At 39.4% G+C, this 18,809-nt stretch overlaps 2 protein-coding genes across 11 annotated transcripts; one reads left to right on the forward strand and one right to left on the reverse strand.

The window, feature by feature from the left end:
* Positions 1 to 1,964: 1,964 nt before the first annotated feature.
* On the reverse strand, positions 1,965 to 11,249 carry DNAJB9 (DnaJ heat shock protein family (Hsp40) member B9). 4 transcript variants are annotated; one of them, XM_041396056.1, is made up of 3 exons: positions 11,195 to 11,249; positions 7,272 to 7,499; positions 1,965 to 5,509 (listed from the first exon to the last, which is right to left on the reverse strand). In XM_041396056.1, exons 2-3 carry the CDS (start codon positions 7,486 to 7,488, stop codon positions 5,079 to 5,081), a joined length of 648 nt encoding a protein of 215 aa, XP_041251990.1. In that variant the 5' UTR covers positions 7,489 to 7,499; positions 11,195 to 11,249; the 3' UTR covers positions 1,965 to 5,078. The 4 variants fall into 4 exon arrangements, with proteins under 4 accessions (XP_041251990.1, XP_041251988.1, XP_041251989.1 ...); XM_041396054.1 differs by having other exon boundaries at positions 11,128 to 11,245; XM_041396055.1 differs by having other exon boundaries at positions 11,161 to 11,218.
* A 155-nt stretch (positions 11,250 to 11,404) lies between these two features.
* On the forward strand, positions 11,405 to 17,190 carry THAP5 (THAP domain containing 5). 7 transcript variants are annotated; one of them, XM_041396061.1, is made up of 3 exons: positions 11,405 to 11,533; positions 14,939 to 15,128; positions 15,774 to 17,190. In XM_041396061.1, exons 1-3 carry the CDS (start codon positions 11,451 to 11,453, stop codon positions 16,710 to 16,712), a joined length of 1,212 nt encoding a protein of 403 aa, XP_041251995.1. In that variant the 5' UTR covers positions 11,405 to 11,450; the 3' UTR covers positions 16,713 to 17,190. The 7 variants fall into 7 exon arrangements, with proteins under 7 accessions (XP_041251995.1, XP_041251997.1, XP_041251998.1 ...); XM_041396063.1 differs by having other exon boundaries at positions 11,409 to 14,020; XM_041396064.1 differs by having other exon boundaries at positions 11,409 to 14,020; positions 14,959 to 15,128.
* The last annotated feature ends 1,619 nt before the right edge of the window (positions 17,191 to 18,809 follow it).

The following is an 18,809-nucleotide window of genomic DNA, read 5'->3' on the forward strand; positions in this document are numbered from 1 at the left end:
CAATGTGGAATTAGAAAAATCTTCATAAGACAGCAACACAGGTATAGCTTCAGAATCTCTTGATGTACATTATTCAATATTCTGTAATTCTATTTCCTCTAAATCCAGCCTAACTATCTGGAGTAGCAGTAACAGTCTCTGCTTTTGCTTCTGGCTACCAAATGTACACTGGCCAGAATTCTGCAGCTTAATATATGAGATGTTACAGCCCACCTAAGACAGGTTCCTCATTTCAGCTACTAACAGAGGCAGACATTAACATCAGCGTTCAGCAGTGGTCAGCAGCTCCACTGCACCAGCGCCACTGAGCCTGTTGTCAGCACCCATTCCCAGCTGCCCATGGCTGGAGATCAGGTGTCAGGCTGAGCAAAAATGTGTCAGACACCTCTCTCCCCTCATGGATGCCTTTGAGAGGAGCACCAGTTTTTGACTAGAGAAACACACAAGTCAACACAACCTCCAGCACAACCCCCTCCCTTTTGGTGCAAACACACAAAAAAGTTACGTTAATACCAGGGTCGTGTTCACTCTTTTGCGGACTGTCCCGGAAGAGCTGCTTGGACAAGACAGTCTGCCATCTCCAGCAAGTGTCTCAGAGCCTTGACAGAATCCTGCAGCCATCCCTAGGGACCTGAGCATCTCCACACCATCTTTCGGAGCCACTGTAACCTCAGCAGGAACAACACAAGCAGTACTGTTCATTTCAGTGCCACTGTAGTTCATAAAATAGGTGCTGTTGAATCACACACAACTGCACAATAGGTAACATGCCCCATATTAAACTCTAGAGTACATCACTTCAAAGCAATTTGTTGAGCTTTGGTATTGGTTTGTGGGTTTGGTTTGTTTTTGTTTTTTTTATTTGTGTCAATTTTTTGTTTGATTTTGGAAAAATTTGTTGTTTTGAAAAACTTTTCAAAAAAAGGAACTGGAATCAAGGATGAAGGAGAGCCAAAGCCTAGAAGTGATTCAGACCTGTACCAGGAGTGACTAACAGTCAATGGATATCACAAGTGCTAAGTGGCCTCTACAGAGCTGGTCTCTGCCCATTCCTGAAGGAACAGGTGCCCACAGGAGCGAAGCCAGCAGCACGGCTGTGTGGATCACTCACTAGCTGAGGGCAGACCAGTCAGGCTCAACCACAACAGCTGCCAGAGCCAAACAATCCTCTGAACAGCATTTTATTCTGAAAGGAGCCCTATACATGGCACAGCTGATAAACTCTACACGTGGCTTTTAAGTCCAACAGACACTTTAATGAGTTTTCAATTTACAAATAATTTTTAAAAACCCCTATACTCCTCACTATAAAAATATAACGCAGACCACACATTGTTTCCAACACATTTAGTCCTCAACATCTAGGCTTGCGTTATTAAGATGACAGTTTGCTTGGGTTCCAAGGAAGACGATTCTAATAAGAAATAGCCAGATGAGACAAACCAAATCCCAACATTTTCTTCACCTTTTAAAGATCTGACCCAGAAAACAAGAACTTTCAAGCAGTCTTGTGAATCAGCACAACAGCACCTGACCTTGGCTTCAGAATCTGCGATTCCCTGTGGCACGCCAAGCCTCTAGCAATGGCCACATTGCCCTCACACACCTCAGCAGGGCAGAGCACAGGCAGTGACCCACCAGCTCCAGGCAGAACCTCTCAGCTCTTACAGCCCCTGCTTCTCAGAAAAAAAAAAGTCCTTTTGCACAGGCTTTTTTGCCTGCTCTGTTTAACACCATAATACCTGAACTCCAAACCATTCCAAACTTCTCCAAAAAAATATAAACCAGGTGAAATTGACCAAATTCTTTTCAGCCCCACTCTCTTCTCCCTGCCAACTCCATCATCTCATTCAGGGAAAAGGCAGTGGTCAAAACATTCATAAAACACAAGCACCACATAAACCACTTCAATTTGGTTTCCCATCTATATCTTGGAAAAAAAAAAAAAAAAAGACATCACACCATTAATTTTCACGTGTTTAATGTAATGGCACTCTAATTAACTTTACAGTACTTTTATCTCCACTAGATACTGTGTTTCAAAAGTATAATGGGAAGAAAACAAACATTAAAAACCACTTTGATGGTAGTTTTAAAAACTAAATCATTTGGAGATACATATGCATAAATTACTTTCAAAGAATTGTTCAGGATTTTATTTCTCACCCTTCTCTAACAAAAACTGATTTTGTTGGGTATTCTCCTAAGATTTAAAGACAGATCAAAGATGGCACTTAAACTCTGAAGTCAGAGGTGTCATAAGGTTATACCAGGACTTCCGCTGGAGCCTGCCATGAAGCAAACACTATAAATAGGGAAAGAATGTGCAAGAGCTCCGAATAAGTGAGAAGCACAACGTGTCTTGCAAGCTTGTGTTCTGAGGGCCATGAAAGTGAAGACTCTTGGCTGAGGAAAGCCTGCCTGAATTTCACCAGCTAAGGCCTATTCAAAGCAAACCCATCATAGAAAACCACAGGGACAGCCATACACTGGTTTCTGCGGATTTGACCTTGGATCGACAACAAAAACAACCAGAAGGTGACTTGGAGAAGCCATAGAAATAATGGAAATCATTTGTTGTTTTTCCCATGACAAGTCATTAAGAGAAATAATATGAAAGCAAGTCAGACTAGGCAGAAGTTTTTTTAAGGTGGACCAGCTATAAAAATAGCAACACTACTGGTTTTCTTATCGGTTTCATACTTACACTTTAAAGAGATCAGGAAAACAAGTACATTTTGTACTAAGTCTGGAGCGTTCTTAAAGAGGGGAAACTAGTCTAGAAGCAGCCAGGACCCCTATTTTCACCTTAAAGTTTAGCCTGAAAGATTGTACAGTCACTTAAATGACTTGAGTTTTTGGGCTGAAATGTGTTTCCTACAATTGATAGTGTTCATTTTAGCTTTCATTCCCTTTAATTCAGAGTTCAGGAAGGAACCTAAGTGCATTGCTCATTCTACTATTTCCTTTTTTTTTTTTTTTTTTTTTAATTAAGAAAATATTCCCTTGACTAAGAAAGGCATTAATATTTTACCTGTGCATCCCACTTCTAGAGTTGCCTCCCACCACAGGACATTCACAAATACTCTCATGTTTAATACTTAACCTTTGTGAGAGAAAGTAATTCATAACTTCAAGTTAATGATTTGCTCACTTGGATGTCCATATGATATGAATTGGGCAGATAGTTTGATTCATGCACAGGACTAAAGGAGTATGTTAAAAAAATAAATGCAGAAATCTACAGAAAAGTACAACTTTTGCTTGAATCATATATTAATTAAACAGAAGAAACAATTTCTACTTACACAGAAAAGGGTGAAAAAAACAAACACACTCAATCCAGCACTTTTCTTAATGTAAGAATATTGCACATTCCGATAATGTTGCACAAATTACTGGCTTTTAATAAAGACCATATATGAGGTATTAGTCTATTAATAAATAAAGAAGAACATGGAAAAGGAAAAGCACTTAATATAGCGCAACAATCCATTCCAAGGATTAGGCAATGAAAACAAGCCATAATATGTACACTTGAGGGGAAGGCTGAAGTTTCTTAACAAATAGGCAGCTTTCAATATCCATCTGAGAAGCAAAGGGTTAAACCTCTTAATAAAGATTTTAATACCTCAAAGCCTATTTAGAACACTGCTACTTAAAATGCTTATTTTGCTCATGCAATCAACCTGAAAGGTAAATTCTTACTTCCCAGTTCTAAAGGGAGAGCCAATTTAACATACTGAACCTGTATGCCCAGTTAAACAGAAGTTATTAGTTAAACTAAGCTACAACAGAACTTTTTGACTGACATCAGCTAAAGTATTTGGGGGCTTTGTTGTGCAGCATTTTCTGCTTGTTTTTTCTTCCTTTTTAGTTTTAAGTAGTTTATACTGGTTGTGGGTTTCCATGGTGCTAGAATCAATACCCATTAGTAGTACTGTCTTTATTAGCAGTTTCCAGCACCACAAGGCATTGGCTGAATACAAGGATTCTAATTTTCAGCTTTACTCTGTGGTTAGGCTAAGAATTTACCTCTCAAATCAAAACACTGAAAAATTCCTGCTGACAGGTAATAAATCTGCCAATCCAAACACTGTAGCTTTTACTAAGGCCCTTTCAGGAACACCATAAATCTGTAGGCAAGCTTATCTTATTGAACTTCCTAAGATCGCAGAGGGATATTTTAGTTCAATAAAGTAAGTTATAAAAAGTACATTGCACACGTTGTAATACAGTAAGTATAAAACAAGAGTGCTTTGGGTGTGCCCTTCCAAACCTTGTCAGAGAGATATCTGTACTGTGGAAGGAGGGGGGAAAAAAAACCAAAACAAAAACTTTGCATGCACACAAATTTACATACATGAATATCCCTATGTCCCCCTAAATAGGTCAAGGGTTTCTCAAATCCTAAGATGGTTTCAGGCCAATTCAGAAATGAAACTAATTCCTACATCACTCACAGTCTTCACATATTCCCTTGCTATTTTCCAACTTCAAAAACTAAGGGTATTACTAATACTTTTGCAATGCTAAAGAGAGTAACAAAGACCCAGGGAAGTTATATTTCTGCTGCTACTTGGTGTAAATTATGTAATTTGCACAATAAATCTGCATCAGGTAAAAACTGCAAGTGCAACCTTAGAAAGAAATTTTGAAAAAAAAAAAAAAAAAGCAGCACATCAAAATTAAAGTATGTCCTCTGCTTCAATCCATGCACCAGTAATTACATCAGTCCTGAAGTGGCTTATATGAAAAAAAATTATATTACATTTCTGAAATGAAATATATATATTTTGTGTTCAAGTTTAGGGAAAGTGTTTACTAAACTGAAATATATATAATTTTTTCTGTCACATTAGATTATTTCTCTCCCATTCTAAGTAGTTATTGACACATTTACTTCCGAATAGCATGTTGTTTCTATTCTGAAGATTAATTTCATCTACAACTTCTTTATAGTAGTTTAAGTGTTTTTTAGAAAATACAGTTTAGATAATTTCTTCCATGTTAGCACAAAACCAAGAAAGATTATGAAGATGTTGAGTAAAGAAGAAGAGCTTAGAAGAAAAGAAACATTATTGTCCAGAACAGTCAGTGTATGTGGTAACCATGTTTCCTCGTCTCTGAGTGACAGTCCTGCAGTGCTTGCTGGATCCATGAAACCTGGCATCAGTTCGCACGGCGTGTCTGTGTGCATTTTCAAAGTCACTGAATGAAAACATCTTTTCCATATTTTCAAACACATCATCAAACAGTCCACCTCCAAAAGAAAACTCTTGGAAAGAACGTCTTTGCCGGTTATGAGCCTCCCGATGACTTCGGAAGTGATTTTCAAAGTGCTTTTTTGACCGCGAGTTTTGACTAAATAGGTCAAAGTCTTTGAAGAGATCGTCAAAGTTGAAATTAAATGACTGATGGAACGGACTTCCATTACTTCCTCTTCCTCCATGACGGCCAAGCTGATCATACTCTCTTCGTTTATTCTCATCTGACAATGTTTCATATGCTATTTATGTTAAAACAAAAAAAGTTACAGTTCATTTCCATTTAAAAAACCAGAAAAAAAGAAAGCCATACACAAAGAACAGTAGCTTTCTCTCTCACCCTTCCTGAACCAAAGAAATTTCAAACAAGACTTTCATTCAATGTTCAAGCCAAATCAAGAACTCTACATTTATTTACCTTTCTCCAAACCAAAATAAGCTGCATCAAAATAGTTACTTAGAATAACAAAACCAGCTATATTATGAGGACAGGTTACACATAATACAACACAGTTTAACTACCAATATATATCTCTGTTTAGATTTGAAATAAAATAACAATGAGAAGTGGTGATCAGAAAAGCCTGAAGGAGGACAGATGAGTTAGGAGCTCTACCTAACAGGACAAAGGATCTGCTGCACTCCTATTACAGAAACACAGGCAACGTCTGCAAACCTACTTGCCACCCAGCAAGTTCTAGCTACACCAGTAACAAGCAACAACAAACACTGAGGAGATAAGGAAAATTAATTTCACCATGCGCCAATTCTCAATTTTTTGCAAGTTCAGCAATAAACCTAGATTTTGTTGGATATACCCAAAACGAAATTAGATTTTCCTCCCATCTTTGGTTTAGAACTACAGCTACTGGTATTCCCAGGCAGAAACTCTGATAGAAAATACACCTATTCTGATAACTAAATATTTTAAAAATTCATTTTCTTACCTGTCAAAGATTTGCAATTATTCTACATAATTCAAAATTTAAGAGTTCCTACCTCCTCCTCTAGTAGGTGCTAACAACTGCAGTAAGTATCTAATGAGGCCTGTCACCCGCTTTCATTATATTATTCACTACTTCTCTTTCAAAATAGCTCTTCTGCAGACAAGGTAAATGCCAGAAATACCATTTAGCTTAGTTAAGAGAACTACACAAATAGATGGATGTTACACATGGGTCTACAGGGAATAGAAGTGGGTATACCTTATTTTTCAGCAAGTCTTTCTATTCTTGATTATCCACTTGCACCATTTTACCACACAATCCTTATAAGTGTTATACTTGTAGGATTAGAGTTCAAATTAGACATGACCTCAGTCTCTACTCTAACCTCCTGCTCAAAGTAGAGTCAGTCATGAGATCAGACTAAGTTCGCCATCACTTTACCCAGTCATTCCTAAAAAGTGTCCAAGGTTGAAGACTGTACAACCTCTCTAGGTAATCTGTTCTAACACTGGCCTGTGGAACAGAATCACAGAATTGTTAAGACTGGAAAAGAACTCCAAGATCCTCAAATCCAACCATTATCCTCAAGGTGAAAAAGTTTTTCCCTGTAAGCACTTGAACCTCTAGCACCTGTTGTCTATTGCATTTCCACCATGACCCACCGAAGCACCTGCTGTGTGTTTTCCAATAATCTCCCCATAGTTACTGCAAGGTTGCTGTTAGGCCTTCCTGAAGCCCTGGTACTAATCCTGAGCCAGATCTTATGAAAAAGATCAAAAAGTAAAAATTAACCTCCTAGGGCTAAAGCTGTTCAACTACCAAGTATTTTTTGTAAGAAGAAGAATACGCCAAAAGCCTAATAAGCAGAAATGCATAAACTGTGTAAAAGGCCTTCCTATTGCAAGAACACAGTAACAATTCAGATTTTGATGCAACACTTAAGTGAGATTCAGAAAAAAAAACAACCTTTATACCTCTTATTCAGTTAAAACAAAATGCACATAGTTTATAGATGCAAGACACGTATCAAATTATGACCATAGATACTGTATATTACCTTCAGCAATTTCTCTAAATTTTGCTTCTGCTCCAGGACTCTTGTTTTTGTCTGGGTGATATTTCATAGCCAGCTTGTGAAATGCCTTCTTAATCTGGCGGTCAGATGCATTTTTTGGAACTCCTAAGATATCATAATAGCTCTCTGTAGCCAGTATTAATTCCGTTATCATTAAAATGCAGAGAGCAAATGTGAAGACAGATTGTGTAGTAGCCATTTCTCCAGTTCCTAAAAAGAAAGGGAAATATACTTGAAAAACAAGTTGTTTTACATTCTACAACAACTTAGTTACAGCTGTAGGCTGTCAGAGGAAGACCAGCATGGTACAGGAGTCAATGACAGACTTTAAGCACACTGTTTTACACCTGTCAAACTCTATCACGCTGTTTTCATATTCACAGAATACCTAAGTGAAAATACTGCAAAGTGACATTTCATATGCATAACAACCACTTTAGTGTCTGTTTTACACTTAACTGATCATTGTCATACAAAGTTGCAAAAGCAATACACAGCACATTCCATTGCATCTAACATTTCACACTGCCACACCTGAACTAGCTTTCCATTAATCTTGAGTTCTAGGACCCCAAACAGAGTACCTCTAAATTAAGCACAAGCTGCAAAAACTGACCCTACTGGAAGACCAAGTCACTGATTAGCTGGTGCAACAACAGGAGCATGAAAATACAACTGGCCTAGAGTTGACTGTGAGGTGCAGGAAGACGAGACTATTAGACACTCATGATCCAGTTCAGTTTGTTTAACCACCTAAGGTGAACGTGATGAAGAGCAGATCATTCATTTCCAGAGTTCAGCCAAGTAAAGCACACTTTCCTCTATTTAACAATAGGCTGGCTTAGCTCATCTGCACATTAGATTGCTTTATAAAGGACAACACCTACCATATCTTTGATATCAAAAAATTCATCTGATAAATATCACTGCATAGAAAGGTTTACATACGAAACCCTCAGTGTTAGAACTAAAGGCAAAAAAAAAAAGTGTTTTATACAAGACAAATAGCTTCAACAATAATTAAAAGCTGTAATTTTTTTTTCAACAACTCATCTGTCAAAAATTATATTTTGAAGCAAATATATGAGAACTTAGGGGAAAATTGTGGCATATATCAATGACTTAAACACATAGCCACATGTGATCTCATGATTTTCATGAAGGACAGAGTGAGCTGTTCCTACTAGAAGGTGAGAACAGATAATATGCCTGTGCATATTATATTTGAAACAGAGTGCAGAAAGGCAAATGTTCAAAGACAGAATGCTGGCTGACACCTGACCAGAAGGATGTACAAGACCCTGAACATTCCAGATGTAACATGTTCCCCTCACCAGATTACACTGATTTAAATGTAATGTAATAACAACTCCGAGACGGTGATACTTTCCTGAAAGTTGAATAAACAAATTTACAGTCTGAGCACCATTAAAGTCAGAACACTTTTGCTAGCCAGCAATATTTGCCAGGCAGAATTCAAAACCTTTGAATACCTGACACATATGAAAATTAAACATTTACATGAAAGTCAATTCCCTCTAAACAAAATTAAAAAGCAAGAACCAAAATTGGAAAAAAGAATACCATTTCTAATAGGCAAGTCAGGGGGCTAAAATGAATGCTGTGAGACAAGAGCAAAAGGCCTGCAAGATTAATCTACCCATGCCCTCTTAAGCATTTATTTGGCCAGCAGCCTGCATGATATCAAGTGTTAAGGGGCAGCAGTTGAAACAAATTGTATTTTGATCAGTGTACTTAGATACCAAATGGATAGTTCTTTCCAGTATTCCCCATGCACAATATCAGACATATTTTTAGTACCAAGTTCTCCCACATATCTTCTCTCACCACTTCACTAACCTGATATTTTACCGCTTGGGCACTAAGAACTGCACACATGTACATCCTCCCATGTTTCTAGGGCTTTCTTCCTGCTTGTGCTTTATAGGTGCAGACTTATGTGTTCACCTCACATATGTGATTGTTTTAATTTACTTCATTAAGCCACACCTGCATCATGCTTGCATAATCACCTGCTGCACTCTCTTAAGGTCAACCATCCTGCTTCCACTACTGAACACTGAAAAGAGCTAAAAGGAACAGTTCATGTCCTCCATTAAGAGCAAAACCCTGTTTCATAAGTCATGAGAGCCAGAGATCATCAAGTTAGTCCTTCAGGTCTTCTGCTCTGGCTTATCATCTCAACTTGCATTATTTTTGATAACAAAATACAACTGAATTTTTCTTTTTCTACAGTTCTTTACATTAGGAGTTCTGTAATGAAGTTCTTTGCTATATTTGATTTCTAAAGCATAGTAAAAAAACAGGACTTAAATTTCAAAATTTTTTAAATGAGCAAACACAGATTTAATGCCACCCTTGAACAAATCAATCAAACTCAAATTTAAGATGTAAATAAAAACCAAATACAAATAAAACTCTAGTATAAGCAGCATTTTGAACTTCACAGGGTTATCAGAGAGAGCAAGTCTTATATTTAGATACTGTCATTTATTGGATTTACTTTTTAGAAAACACCTGTTTTATATGCTATCAGTATCTTAGTGTTGCTACTGCCAACTACTTCAGCCTTGCCATTCCAAGCTATTTTTACAATCCTTTTCAAAAGAAAGTCTCTTAAATACTTTTTTTTGCTTATGTCTCTTCACCCTCTGTTTGTCAATCAAAAAGGGATAGATAAGTTGCACTTTCCAGATCATACACTGCAGCTACTTAAACCACATTCCAGAATTCAATAAATTTTGTACACATTAAGCTCATGCATTAATCAGCTCTTCTAATAATTATTTATATACTTAATTTAGGTACATCTGTCAATGAAGTAAGAGACCTTAGCCACATAATAACTGTTTCATTCTGTTGGGTGAGCAGGTACAGATCTCAACTACTGTTCACCTTGGTATAAGAAGTGCACTGTATAATGTTTATCCAAAGTACTACAGAGGTAATAACAATCAGTTCTTCATTAGCTTATCAACATTTACCAACACCTGCACAATGAAGCAATGCTTGAGGATGATGTACCTAGAATAAAACCTGTCAGATTTAGAAAACAAGAAGCTACTTCTTCTTGCAACACAAATACCCTATTCCATCGTTCTTTGAAAGTAATTAACCAAAATCTTGGATAAATGCTTATATTCAAAGTCTCGCATACCCAGAGAACACAGTGCATCACTAGTGTTCTGCTACTACTTTCATTACAGAATTGCTATACACCAACCTGTGGAATGCTCACGTCCTGTAATTGTTTCTGCAAGCAATTTACTAATAGTAATAAAGTTTCCGAGGTCTTCTCCGTTCTCCTACCACGACTAATCTGATGAGTAAGCAAGTCTTCCAGTCCTCAAGCAACTACAGGCAAGTCTGTCAAACGGAGGGGCTTGTACTTGTCTTGGCCTCTCCTATACTGACTTGAAAGCATTTACAGAAGGTTCCTGAATCTTGCCCTGGAGCACAGGGAAACGAAGGAATCAACCTGGCATCATCCCACTATCCAGACCCCTCAAGACCTCTCTGGAGCCGGACCGCACCATCGGGCGGGGCCAGGCCAGAGCCGGGCAGCCGCTAACAGCCACATTCTGCGACGCTGTCCCACCACCAATGCAGCCAGGCTGGGAAACGCCACCGCAGCGCGGCCCACAGAGGCCCAAATTCCAAATTAATGCTCCGGACCGAGCCCCAGCGGCCCCTCTCTCCGCTCCCCCGCCTAGTTTCCCACGCTGCCCTAAGCTTCCAAGCGCCCCCCTCCCGACCCCTCCGCGTTCGCCTTCACTCCACCCACTTCAGCAACCTTCCACTTTCTCGGAGCCCTTACCCAGCGGCCGCGGCCCTTCTCCGCCGCCCTCACCTCAGCGCCGGCCCCGCTTCTCCGCCGCCCTCACCTCAGCGCCGGCCCCGCTCCCCCGCCGCCCCTCAGCGCCGCCACCGTTCCCTCCCTCCCGCCCGCGCCCAGCGCTCGCGCCGGCCCCCCGCGGTTCCTACACGAAGCGCTGCGCCATTGGTCGTGGGGGCGCACGTGATGCGGTGCACGCGGGAGGTCGCAACCTCGGCGCCGCCGCCACCAGCCGCTGGGGGCGCTGTGAGGAGGCGGTGCCGCCCCCGGCCCGACCCGGCCCGACCCGGCCCGTGGTGGCCGCCATGCCGCGGTACTGCGCCGCCACCCGCTGCAAGAACCGCGGCGGCCAGAGCGCCAAGGACCAACGCAAGCTCAGCTTCTACCCGTAAGTGGCCGCGGAGCGGGGCAGGGTCTGGATGAGCGCTGGCCGGGGGGTAGTCGTGAGCCCCACCGCGGAAGTAAATGGCCGAAAGACTCAGCGCCACGGGTGGACCACGCTGATGGTCGCCTTGGAAGCCTGCCTGCTCCCGGGAGGCTGGAGGGAAACGACGCTGATCTCCTGGAGGAATGGAGGGTGTAGGGACCCCCTGGAGGAAGGGGGGGTGTAGGGAATAAAGAGCGGACAGCTGGGACGCAGTAGCAAAGAGCGTCCCTCGCACCAGACAGACGGAACCTGGGGGAGGGAGCGATGACACGGCCGCGTCTGAGCGCCCTCGAATAGGTGCAGAGGGCCCGTGAAGTGAAGAGCGAGGAGAGTTGACTAAAAAATAACATTTGCACTTCTGACTCCGTTTCGCTGCTGCCTCTATGGAAGCGATGTTCCAGCAGGACAAGGCAGTAGGGGAGGCTTTGGCTTAATGGTGAAAAGTCTTGTGTGTGACGGTTTACAGGCCAGGTGAAGGGCCCGGAAGAGTAAGCAAGTAAACATAAAACGATTCCTTAAAATTAAGCTTTGCCACTAGAATTATTACCTTACCTGCACTGTGAACAGAGGCATTGGTGGTTGTTTGGAAGCAGCTGAGTTAGCTGGAACTTAGCTACTTGGGCTGCCAAAAACCAGTTAATGGTGGCTGCATTGTGCTGTCCAGACTCGGCAGGGACCAGTCTCACCCCAGGCCTGCAGTGACCTCTGCCCTGTTGTGGTTACGTGGCTATCGCTTCCCAGGATGCTGAGTTGTAAACAGTATTTCACAATCCTGAGAGAAGCACAGTGCAGGTAGCTAAATATGAATGTATTTGTGTAGAATAAAAGTATGAAACCATTTGTCAACAGAAGCAACTTAAGAAAAAAATGAAAAATAAATTTCACAATTAGCCTCAAAATCTGGTTATGGTAAAATTTATACCTCCAGCCAGGTTTTCTTTCAGTTTCTGATTAGTCATAGTTATTCCAAGATCAGGAAGGCTGTGTAGGAAGACCTACAGGAAGACTTCTTTGAAAGAAATTTTATTTTAGATTGAAAGAAAGCTTATATCCCTGGCACATTTCTAATATGGAATGCATCATAAAACAATAAGGAAAATAATACTTTTCCCTTATGCCTTAGAGAGCATGTCATATGGATAATCAAAAGAAGTTTGAGCGCTGAGACATGTCTGTATTCAAATGTACGGCATCAGTATGGAGATGATTGCCAAAACTTAGCTGGTTTATCTAGCCTTTGAGTTGTGCTCCATTCTGAGTTTCATGCTCCTGTAGAAGGGGTGCTGAGAGTTGATTTATTGATTTCTCTTGCCTTATATTAGTGACTACTGCTGACATGAATTGCAAGTTTTATTCCCTTGCCTCTTACCACTGCCAAAGAAGTCCGCTGCTGCGCTGTGTTTGGGGTCTGAGCCCCTTCCAAACCTTTTGTCACCTAATCTCAACTGGCCTAACTGCCCTTGTTTTATTTCTTCACTTCTTTGACTTGTGTAGTGATGGCAGCTGCTTCCTCTTTCCATTTCCCCTTTTCTATGTCTTGTTTACGCTAGATTCTGTTGATTAGTGAGGAGTTATTGAAGCATGAACAGATTTTAGCAAAGTTACCTTTAAGCTAAAATAATAACTTTCACTGTCAGACCCTTCTCTTGCTACAGATTGTTTTGTTTTCCATCTAAAGCTGGTTGAGTCTGGGTAGAGCAGTGAGTCCTGTGTTGTGAGGGTAATTGCAGTGGGAGCAAGTGTTCTCAAGGCCTTCTTGGAGAGGGTGTGAGTTGTGACATGACCCTCAATGAAGGGAGGCCATCGTCTTCCTGAGAGACTTTTTTTGGACCTCTGCAGTAACAGCCAGGCTAAGCTGTGTTACCAAGGAGCACGCTCTGTCACACATGCAATGCTGCCACTGGGTGCACATGATCGAAGTAGACAGGATTTGAAAAGCCTGAACCTCTAACTTGTCCTTCAGAGGTTACTGTGTTCTTGTTCCTTGCATTATTCCTTGCATTCCTGCAGATACACAGAGCTGGATGCATCAAATGCCTGCTCTATTTCCTTGGTAATTTGAAGACTTACGTGGCAGCAAATTCAAAAGGTTGGGGAAGGGGTGAAGACATGCACCTTTATGCTGTGTCTTTTTCTCCAAATCACCTGAGTTTGCAGTTTTGGAGCACAGGGCCTGTATATGAGTCTGCTGCTCTGTGTGGCTTTTGGAGGAAGCCTGCAGCTTCAGGGATTTGAGGGTGGCATCACAAAAGCTGAGATTTTTCCTTTGTAATTATTGTTGCTCGTGATTCTCAGGATATTGTTTTCTGAACGGTAGTCACTTAACAGTGCTCAGAATTCAACTTATGGTTTATGTACCATATGTGGTTATATGCTAATGTAAAATTGATATGCACCAGAGAAACGTAGAAGTACATTTCAAATACCCTGATACCTGACTGAGAAGAGGTGAGAGACAAGAGTGGTCTGAATGTTTGTGTTCCTGTTACCATCACTTCTTGACTGTGCATGCATCATAATAAGCCTTTAATTTGCCTTTCATTTGTGTATTGCCTGTTATTAAGTAAATTACATATCGTCACACACTTTCTTTTTCATTTAGTTCTCTTTCTGATGTCTGACCATTTGCATGTATTTTTAAAGTCAGGTTTTTTTCTGTGAGGGTGTATACTCATAATTTACTTTTTCAGGTAGGTTAGATGATTGAAAAGTTAATTCTAAATTCTAAAATATGATGTGGGCTCCTAATCCTGTGAGAAAGTTTAATTGCTAAAACACAAAATATAGAAATGCTTTGCATCTGCATGCATTTACTTTCTGAACAAAATTTAAAACCTGTATTGGAAATATTCACATTGCCAAATTATCTGATAATCCAAAGAGGGTCATGTATTAGGAGGTACTCTGTTAAACAGAAAATACTAGTTGTATCTAGAAAGACAAATAAGCCCTAGATATACTATTAATAAAATGAAGACCAGTCTTAACTTTCTTGAAATTATGTCTCAGTATTTCATCTCCCTTCAGCAGAACTGCTTTCTGAGCAAGTGTTAGAATCAAACCTTTCAAAACATCTGGGCCATGGATTCTGAAACCCTTGGCTAGTAGAAATCAGAAATTCTACTTCTGAACTCCAGAGCACATACAACTAGAAATAATGTATATAGTGGTTGGATTAACGTGTACATGACATCCAAATTAGCATTTAATAGCTAAAATTTTTGAAAAAAATGGTATTATAATATTTTCTAAAGGAAGGCTACCTTCTCAGTAACAATGAGATATTCTTATTTAAAACAAAGAAAGACAGCAATAACAGGGGGGGGTTTATATTTTCTTGTTTGTCTTTTCAACTGCTTTAAAAAGATTCCCACTTCATGATAAAGAGAGACTTGAGAAATGGTTGCGGAATATGAAGCGGGATTCGTGGACTCCAAGTAAGCACCAGCTCCTCTGCAGTGATCATTTTACCCCCGATTCCCTGGATGTGCGGTGGGGGATACGGTACTTGAAAAATACTGCTGTGCCAACTATTTTCTCTTCCTCAGATGATGAGGTAATCTATTTCTATCCTTTTTTGTTTTGTAGTACGAAGCTAACCAACTATTGATGTAATACAGATTTTCTAATAATTACAGATAATCATGTTTTATTTAAAAAATAGAATTCCTGTCCATCAATACAGTTTGTCAGCAGGACTGACACAAAACAGGTATGTGATTCCATAATGTAAAGAAAGAGCAACTTCCCCTAGTTTGATTGGAGGTTCAATATCTTTTCTTTACTGGAGATTACAGAAGCATTTACTATAGAAAATGTTAAATTTCTTACTAGAATAATTACTGTATCATGTGTAAAACAGTCCAAATTCCCTAAAGTTTGAAAAAACCCACAATAAAACAAATAAAAAACCCCAAACCACAGTAAGGAAAAAAAAAGAAAACTAAAAACCCAAACACTATTATTGCTTTTAGAGCTTTTAAAATAGTATTTTAACATGTAGGACCTGAAGCAGAGTTGTGGAAGATGCTTACATGAATTCTTGGGCCTCTGATGTAATTTTTAAACAGTGCTCATCTAAGTTAGTCCTTTTGCAATACCATGGTATGAAATGATATCTGCCTAATTTTTTAATGCTCAGCAATTTTCTTGTTACAAGATGCTGATTTTCTTTTTTTTTTTTTTTTTTTTTTTCCTCCAGGAAAAAGATTCTTCTCAGAACACTTCACAGCAGGTACAGAAAAAAGACCAGGAAGAAACAAATGTTGTGTCAGAGAAAGTATCTGTACCACTTGAACCTTGTACACCAAAGAAAAATTCTGTAATTGCACGAAATGTAGAGGAAAAAGCAGAAGTGATTTACTCAACTGCACTGAGTGAACCTTTACAAATTCAAAACCTGCAGCTTCCATATGAAGGTGGCTTTCAGGCAGACAGTGTCATTGTTGATAGTTTATCTAAGCAGTACATGCATCAGCCTAATCCTATTCTAATGACAGCAGCAGTCCAGAGCATGAAGGCTACCAGTGTTCATACTTCTATAGAGGATTCAGGAGGTTGTACAGCTACAGTCCTGCAATTTACAGACCCTGAGTACTTGAATTCATCTCTGAAACTGAACAGTGCTTTAGGGTCGGTTACTGACTATGCAGTTGAAAATTCTGTCCCTCATGTGGTCTGTTCTGGTGAAGTGCAGACAAGTGAAGATGCAGTTTTACTGAGTACAGTCACACAAACTATTGAACAGTTCAGTGGAAGTGAAGAGTCTGTCATTGCTATTATAATGCCAGCTGAGAGTCCAGAAGAGCCTGAAAGTGTAAATACTTCTTTTCTGCCCGTTAAGGAAGAGTTTCTTGACGTAGAGGATACAGAAGTGATTGAACGTGACGGAAATGAAATACTGCAGACTGAACATTCATACTGCAGACAAGACATAGACAGAGATCACCTTTGGCAAAAAATTTCAAAACTCCACTCTAAGATAACTTTACTTGAAATGCAAGAGGTAAAAACTTTGGGGAGACTCAGGTCCTTGGAAGCTCTTATTAGACAATTGAAGCAAGAAAACTTGCTTTCTGAAGAAAAGCTCAAGTTGGTAGAAAACTACTTTACAACACTTGAAGTGACTATGATACAGTAAAGGCTTTCAGTTGATGGTTCTCAAATATCTTTTTAACCTCTTTGACTGTACTTTTGGACAAATTAACTTTTTTTCCAGTTGTGGTGTTTTAAACATGTAATGAAAATCATGTGAATAGCATTCTTTAAAATGTAACATCAAACAAAGCTAAGTGGTAGAATGTTGTCTGCAAAACATGACTGGCAAGTAAAATTTTTAAAAAAACCTGAATTGGGCAAAATTTTCTTAAATGTGTGAATCAAGTCAGTAAAAGATAATTTAACCCTTCTTAGCTGCAGGCTTCTCTGAAACATGCAAGGCCTGCATTGGGGACAGCAGTAGAATGGGCAGAATAAGCATATAGGATGAACAATTATATACGTACATATATGCATTGTCCAGTGAGGACAAAATTGCTCTTTAGTTTTCTGCTCATCTGACATTTGTTCTGATAGTTTTTTTGTATGCTTTGATCTTATTAAAATTGTTTCTGCATAAAGATGTTTTCTTTAGTTTGTTTCTAGAAACAAAAATTCTCATAAGAATATAGTTCCAGTGGACAGGCCCATCTCATTTTTAATTTTTTTTGTTATGAGTCAGCTCAAGTGGAAAGCAATCTTAATCACAGATGTGTTTGCTAGTTAGTAAAAGGGAAAGCTCTATTTAGTGAATGCTGGCTGCATTGATACTGTTACAGCATACAGCTTGGTAATGCATGTACTCTTAATAATACACTGAAGGAAACAATGTTCTGCAGAGGAGGTTGCCAGTGAAAATAGCAGAATTTTACTTTGCAAGAAACAGAATTACAAAACTAGAAATTTACTCCCTTTTCCTGATTTTATTAACTATTTCTAGTGCATGGGTTATCACTATAGTAGACAGATACTATAATTCATTTCAAGGAAAATTAATTTGCTTAAATACTTTCTGCTTATTCTGTCAGTGTTATGCTGTATGCTCCAGTACAGTGAAAAAGTCCTAGATCTTCTGGTTCCTGACTTGACATCATAGCTGTGCTAGCTGATCCCTTCCAGCTGAACTTTTCTAGTGTATTATATTCTACAACCATTAGATTGCTTGAGGATGTGTTTTTCATTATTCAAAATGGTGTCATCCCCACCACCACAAGTTCAGTCTAGGATTGAAGCAATGGGTTCCTTTTCAATATTATTTATATTGTCTTTTACATGGTTTCTAAGCTGTTCTTTTAATCTTTTCATGAGGAATTGAGACTCAGTTCCCACTAGCTACAAAGCCGGCCTCCAACTAGATAATAAGTTCCAATTTCAAAATTTTTGAGACTTGGAATATCTTAGAGTGCAGAAGTTGGGTTGCTAAAGCACAGTGCTGTAGGAGGTTAGTCTGCCTTAGTAACCACTGGATTAGGCTTGCTTTTTCCTGCAGCTCCTTAACTTCTTTCACACTTGAAGCACAGGCTGTGCTTGGTAAAATTGCTAAAGGACAAAGGTCACTTACAATATGGTGAGTTATTTACCATGTCTCTGACTCACTCATTTTGCCCTCCCTGGAACAAGAGAACATTCCTGTTCTGCCTTGTATGTTATGAAATCACAAGGGGTGTTCTGTATATTGTAGAAACACTGCTGCCATATCTGATCCTGTCTTGGGAGCATTGTCCAGGTGGCCTCTCTGAACTGCACATTTTGTAATGTTTTACAAAGTAAGAGATCTTTCAAAGTGATTTACAAAATGCTGTATGAAATTGCTAAATGATTTGGCAATTTTAGAAGTCTCATGAATGTACTACAAATCCTTTGCTAATGCTGTATATTTTAAGACTGACAACCCATTTCAAAAGTTTGCAGTAGTCCTTGAATGGCAGTGAGAACTCAGACATGGCAAAAGAACAGCAACACCATAAGCTCTTCTCTCAGCTAAGCTCTATTCCCCCCAAAATTTGAGAGGTTTAACATGGGATTTGCATTGCTGATACACTTTTGCTTTTATTAAGAGCTTACAGTATTAAAATTAAATATATTGTTTGTGGCATAGATTTCTTTAAACATGGGGAAAACCCATGTTTAAAGAAAATGCTCAATTTCTCTTTCTTCGATGGAATTTCATGAGTTCACTTTGGCTGGATGCCAGGTGCCC

The sequence above is a fragment of the Onychostruthus taczanowskii genome, unplaced genomic scaffold (genome assembly GCF_017590055.1).
Source record: "Onychostruthus taczanowskii isolate IOZ18803 unplaced genomic scaffold, ASM1759005v1 scaffold125, whole genome shotgun sequence".
NCBI lineage: Eukaryota > Metazoa > Chordata > Aves > Passeriformes > Passeridae > Onychostruthus > Onychostruthus taczanowskii.